Here is a 6263-nt window from a genome sequence, read left to right as displayed (position 1 = left end):
TAGTAGCACACATGGACGATGGGAGCGCGAAATCTGCTTGCCATCATAACTACTGTCCGTCTCCTCCAACTCATGAGAGTTCATTTTTGAGAATGCACGCTGTGAAACGGGTGATCGGAGTTTTTCGTGAGGGAAGGATAGCTTCCAGGACGAAATGCGAATTCTCGACGAGGAGTACCATTTCCTGGGTCTTGACTTTAGCGATGGCGCTGTGTTGAGCTCAATCAAAAATGACTACAGCAATAGTGCCGGCATCCTTTCGCGTGTGTATACTACGCATTAATTGTTCCGTGTTGCGGCTCAAAGTCCTAGACTGAGTCCCGAAGTAGCTGCGTGAGGTCTTGAGAAGCAACGACGCAGGTCCGTCATGAGGCGCTCGCGAGCACTCAGGTCCGTCAGGTCCACGGGTGTGTGCGCCGCATCCGCATGTGCGAAAGCTTACTCGATCGTCATCTTGTCCTCTTCTCTTCGTTTTCAAGGGCTTCCGTGCGCATCTCATTCCAATCGATATCCTATCACCGGTCAGATTCGCTAAGAAGTATTGAAGCCATGAACGTGTCGCTTAGGTTATTTCCACCATCTGTAGCAGCTGCAGACAGGATGCTCTACCTCTTCGAGCCGTGATGTCAACGCCACCAACCTTCCGTCGTGCGCAAACCCGTCACATCTCAGGCGCCCTGCATACTCCCGGTCGTAAAAGCACGGCGCCCGCCGGCTTGGATTGGCTCGAGTACATACGCCATGTATGGAGTGCAATGTTGGCCGGATTGACATCTGATTTGCGCACCGTTGCCCGCTATTTGCCTTTCATGGAGGCAAGAAAAGATGGTATTGAATGTTTTGGTAATGCGTGGTGCAGTTGCGCTCGCAACAGTGGGTGGGAATTCGTTTTTCGAGCTACTGATTCAGCATATGCGCTTGTGGCATTGGTGCCGAATCAGTACAAAGGCAACCTCGAAACGGGTCATGTGCATCATGAACACTAGAAGAACGGCTATGGAATACGGCTGGTACGACCCAATGTATTGGGCCGTTTGCGCTGATCAATCTTTGTACCGGTCCCTTGTTCTTCGCAGACTTATGCAAAAGATTGCGTATTGGCGTGTTTAGCAGTACTGAAAGCGTGGTATCGAGATACCCAGGCGCGCAGGCACGCCCATAGCAATCGCGTTGTTACACACACCAAGTGCTGAAGCGACCCAACGTACTACACTGCACGACAATATCTTAACTCATGTACAATAGATCTTCTTCAAGCAAACCAGCGCGATAGATGTCGTTTACCAAGCCGGAACGTGGAGGCCACGCAGCATACCCGCCAAACTGTGCCGCTGCGTCGGAGACGTCGAGCGCGCCTGTCAATTCCCAAGGTCCTGGCTCCAGGTCTAACAGCAGCATCATCACGCAGTCCCAAGCAACGTACCCACCTTGCCTTGCGTCGGTCACATTCCCCCGCGCTGCATCTAAACACGCGCAAGGACCCAAGATCAGTCATCCATCAGATAAACCACGGTACCTATCCCATTTACCTCGTGCGGTTCTTCACGTGTCAAGTACTAGCGGTGGTAGTAGCGGCCATCTGCGCACATGCGGCGGCTCCGCGTCAGCGGACGTTTTCAAGACTTATTAGTATCACGCCACGGCTAGCTCGTAGAGGAAGACACCAGGCTCGAATCTGCATTCCGCCCGCCTGCACCGGCAGAGTTCCGTATCTGGGGTTAAATGAGTGCGGCGTTCTCGGGCTATCACTACCGCGACGTAATTCAATACCGCTCCCACAGCTCCCCATGGGGCGGGAAGGAAGAGTGGCGGGATGAACAGCGCCATTGGACACGAAGTGGAGGTCCTAAAGGGTAGAGGCATATCCGACATTCATGGTAGCGAGATCTAACGGGGTGGTCAGACGGCTCATATCAGTGGAACTCGCAGATGCCGTGTAACTCAGACCCTTCGTGCTCACCCCCAGCCCCCAGCGTGGAGAAAACGAGTGGAGAGACCCAAAAATTCCTGGAGCAGCAGGGCAACCCATCTGGGGAGCCCACGGATAAATAACGGGTCTACTCCAGTTAACAAGCGTACAAGCTTGTCGCGGTGCGGGGATATTAGCGCGCGTATTTTAGCACCGGAACAAAGCTTTGCATCGACAGTTCTGATAGGTGACGAGCAACCAGCAATACGAAGTCTAGAGCAGACAAGAAACAGCCACCTGCAAACCAACACGCAGCGCTATGGATACATCTGGTGAGCGGTCCGCTGCTAGGCCAGCGTAGCGACACAGCACGACTCTGTCGTGACAGCCGCCTCGCACGGCTTGGAGGCCCTTGCGCAGACGGCGCAAGGAACCAGCTTGATAGCCAGAAGCCGTGATTGATGGAAACTGTCTCGTGCATTCCTTCCATGTGCACATAGCGCTGACGGCGGACCCACCAGTCGCCAGCGACGGATTTTCCATCTTTCTGGGGAATTAGACAATGCACGCTCGGAGATGTGGAGGGGTGGGTGGATGGTTCAAGCGCGCGCCGGGGGTGACTACTGTACACCAGATGGCTAACCATGCCTAAATGCCGTTGCTGCAAGGTCACATTTAAGCCGCCCCGCGTTGAGTGTGCGCACCCCGTGCTGTTTATAAGGTGGAGACGTTTCCCCGGTTTATCCTTTTGTCTTCTTTGCCAGCCCAGAGTTCCTTTCTCTGATCTGATACCCTTTGCCTTTTTTTTTCTTGTTATACCCCGGCAAGAGCCCTTTCGCAAAGATGGGTGACGTCCCCAAGGAATATGGCGGCGATGTACACGTCGAGAAGGCCATCTCGCATGTTGACGACTCGGTCGCGCTTGACGAGAAGGCTCAGGCTGCTATGTTCAAGACGCAGGCTATGGACGCTGAGACTGCTGAGCATGACATGGGTGTCGTACAGGCTGTTAAGGCGTACCCCATGGCCGCTCTCTGGGCGTTCATCATGTCTTGCACTATTGTAAGCTCCTCGCTCAAATCCCTCATAATCAAGATGCGGTTGCTAACGAATGTCTCTAGATCATGGAGGCTTACTGTGTCTTCCTGATGGGTAACTTCATCGCTCTGCCCGCGTTCGAGAAGGAATTCGGTATCCCGCTCACACACCCGGACCCTGACCGACCACACGGCAAGATTATCGCGGCTAGCTGGCAATCAGCGCTTCAGATGGGAGGACCCGTTGGTGCCATTATCGGTGTTTGCCTGGCTGGTCCTCTTACCAGCCGCATCGGATACCGATGGGCGACCATTTCCGGTCTGATGCTTCTCAACTGCTTCATCTTCGTTTTCTACTTCGCCAACTCGCTCCCAATCATGTTCGTCTCCCAGCTTCTCGAGGGTGTCCCGTGGGGTATCTTCATCGCCAACGCTCCCGCGTACTGCTCTGAGATCACGCCTATTCAGCTCCGTGCTCCGGCTACCCAGATGTTGCAAATGTTCTGGGCTATCGGTGCTATCATCGTCAACGGTGTCGCGTACTACTACAACCCCAAGCCCGACGCAAGCGCCTACAGAATCCCCATTGCGCTTCAATGGATGTTCCCCACTCCTCTCGCTATCCTCATCTACCTGGCGCCAGAGTCTCCCTGGTGGTTGGTACGCAAGGGCAAGCTCGAGCAAGCTGAGAAGGCCGTCGGTCGTCTTGGACGCAAGGGCCAGCTCAACCTCAGCGAGGCCGTCGCTATGATGCGCCGTACTATCGATCTCGAGAAGTCCATCAAGGAGCCCAGTCTTTTGGAGCTGTTCAAGGGCACCGACCGCTACCGTACTCTCATCGTCTGCGGTGTTTACGCTGCTCAGAACTTGACTGGTAACCTCATCGCCAACCAGGCCGTCTACTTCTTCCGCCAAGCTGGTATCTCGGTGAACACCGCTTTCGCCCTTGGTCTCATCACCTCCGCTCTCCAGATGATCTTCGTCATGCTTTCCTGGATTCTCACCACATACCTTGGCCGCCGCACCATCTACGTCTGGGGATCTCTCATCAACGTTGGTTTCCTCGTCGCTCTCGGTATCGCCGCTTCCGTCGGTGTCTCCAACGCAGCTTCTCTTGCCCAGGCTTCCCTGGGTCTGATTGTCTCTGTTCTGTTCACTCTCGGACCGGCTCCCGCTTCGTGGGTCATCATCGGAGAGACCTCGTCTATTCGTCTCAGGCCCCTCACTACCGGTATCGGACGTGGTGCTTACTACGTTGTCAACATTCCTTGCATTTTCCTCGCTAGTTACATGCTTAACCCCGACGTAAGTCCTACCCTTCTTCGAATCTAAACACGAACTTTTACTAACAAACATTCCAGGAGGCCAACCTTGGCGGCAAGTGCGGTTACGTCTGGGCCGGTACCGGTTTCTTCTGCTTCGTTGTCGCATACTTCTTCCTCCCCGAGATGAAGGGCCGCTCTTACCGCGAGATCGACATTCTGTTCAAGCGCAAGGTCCCCGCCCGCAAGTGGAAGAAGACCGTCGTCGACATTGGCGACGACTCGTAGATGGAGACGCGCCTACTACGGCGAAGTTTTCGAGTCTGCGGAGGCAATGCGTCGTTTGGCGCTTGCTGTCTTCTGTTGTTCAGGAAAGATGTAGTCGATGGAGTAATGCGTGCCCTCCATACCCTAGGGTCACGAGTAAAGACGACGAATGAATCATCTCAACACAAGCTTTCGAAATTGCGTGACCGATCTGTATAACCACATGTGAATGAATCTGTTTTCAAAGTCATTGCAATCGGATCATCAGAGACGAGCGCGCAAACAGAAATGAATGAATCTGTCATGCTCTCAAATTATAGAAAACAAAATTAATGTAGAAATCGCGTTTTGTTGCAGATGCATGCGTGCGGTCCACGGGTTCAGTCAGAAACCGAGTTTCCGATACGCAGATGCCAAGCCACCAGTACCCATTAGCCTAGCGTCACATCGCTTTCACGTCCGAATCAGGCAACTTCATGGAATCCGTCGATTGCGGGTGCCTGGAGAATTACCACGAGATTCCTGACCCATCTCACTCCAGTCTCGACGCGTCGCCACAACGCAATATAGCTAGATCATCAGCACTCTCCAAACTTTACAGAAGGTGCTCCAACTCCTCCTCAGCATATCTAGCACGCAAGCAGCAGAACACAGATCAAGCAGTCTAAAAATATAAACATGAATTCCTACATACAACCCCCTCAACCCTATCTCTGTCACCCTACGACGAGCAAGTAGCCAACATACTAGTAAGCGCACTCTTCTCCGCACTCGTAATAGTAAGCGAATATACGCTCTTAACCTTGATCCACATCTTGCTGTACGTGCAGTAGTAGCTGGTTAGCGGAGGCTTCCACTCCTCGGGGCCCTTGTCACCCTTCGCTTGGTTCACGTTGTCGGTCACGGCGAGGAGCTGGGGGTTTGTGAGGTCGTTGGCGAAGGCTTGACGACGGGCGGTGGTCCATGATGCTGCGCCGGACTGGGTGGGAGTTAGTATGTGGGGTTTGAAGAGGGGGGGGGGGGATAGGTGGATGGGATGGGGAAAGGAAGACGCACCTTCCACGCATTGCTCAAAGGCACCATGTGGTCGATATCGACATCGCTGGCTGCAGTCCATGTAGCGCCGTCGTAGGGGCTGAACCACGATCCAGAAGTCGCGGCGCATGCACTGCTGGTAACGACATTTGTGCCGTCGCGCTTGAGGACTTCCTCGCGTGTGTTGCAGGCTCCAGACTGAGTAATCCAGTGAGGGAAAAGATCACGAGAGTAACCAGTTTGCGGGCCTTGGGCGGCGACGGTGAGACCAGCGAGCTGTGTGGTAGCAGCCGACTTGCTGGGAATGTTGGGGGGAGCGCGAGCGTCGAGGATGGCTGGTGTTGGGGCAGCGGAGACGAGGGCGGCTGAGGCCACGGCGACGAAGATAGAGGCCTTCATGGTGATGGGATGGAAGAGTGGCGACTTTGCTTTTGTGAGGGAGTAGGCTATGCTGCGAAGTAGAGCTGCTTGATGATCTCTGACTTGTCCCTTCGTTACAACACAGGCTCCTAGGCGGTTATATACTCTCCCTCTCCGTCGCCGTAGTCGGCGCGTTATACTTCGGACATCGTCTCTTCCAATGATAAGCACCACGCGCCTCCCAAACCCCTTTGCCCTTGCTTTTGCACCGCTCACCCCGTTTTCGCATCACACAGCATACTATACCAATGCGCTACTCTTCTCACGACCCCGAAAGAGGCAGGTGGAGGTAACGGCCAAGTCACCGACACCACGCCCATCATACCCCCCATT

General features: G+C 54.2%; 2 protein-coding genes across 2 annotated transcripts; one reads left to right on the top strand and one right to left on the bottom strand.

Annotated features, from left to right (window-relative positions):
- Positions 1 to 2752: 2752 nt before the first annotated feature.
- Positions 2753 to 4496, top strand: J4E87_001179 (uncharacterized protein; the record flags this gene model as incomplete). The annotated part of the gene is made up of 3 exons (XM_049372826.1): positions 2753 to 2971; positions 3031 to 4251; positions 4308 to 4496. The coding sequence occupies 3 exons, from the start codon at positions 2753 to 2755 to the stop codon at positions 4494 to 4496; spliced, it is 1629 nt and encodes a 542-aa protein (XP_049237484.1).
- Positions 4497 to 5196: 700 nt separating this feature from the next.
- Positions 5197 to 6262, bottom strand: J4E87_001178 (uncharacterized protein; the record flags this gene model as incomplete). The annotated part of the gene is made up of 3 exons (XM_049372825.1): positions 5197 to 5454; positions 5532 to 5956; positions 6256 to 6262. The coding sequence occupies 3 exons, from the start codon at positions 6260 to 6262 to the stop codon at positions 5197 to 5199; spliced, it is 690 nt and encodes a 229-aa protein (XP_049237483.1).
- Between the last annotated feature and the right edge of the window lies 1 nt (position 6263).

This window comes from Alternaria ethzedia, assembly GCF_023757985.1.
Source record: "Alternaria ethzedia strain BMP 0044 chromosome Unknown scaffold_2, whole genome shotgun sequence".
Classification (NCBI taxonomy): domain Eukaryota; kingdom Fungi; phylum Ascomycota; class Dothideomycetes; order Pleosporales; family Pleosporaceae; genus Alternaria; species Alternaria ethzedia.
Note: the sequence above shows the minus strand (reverse complement) of the source record. Positions and strands in the feature narration are given on the sequence as shown.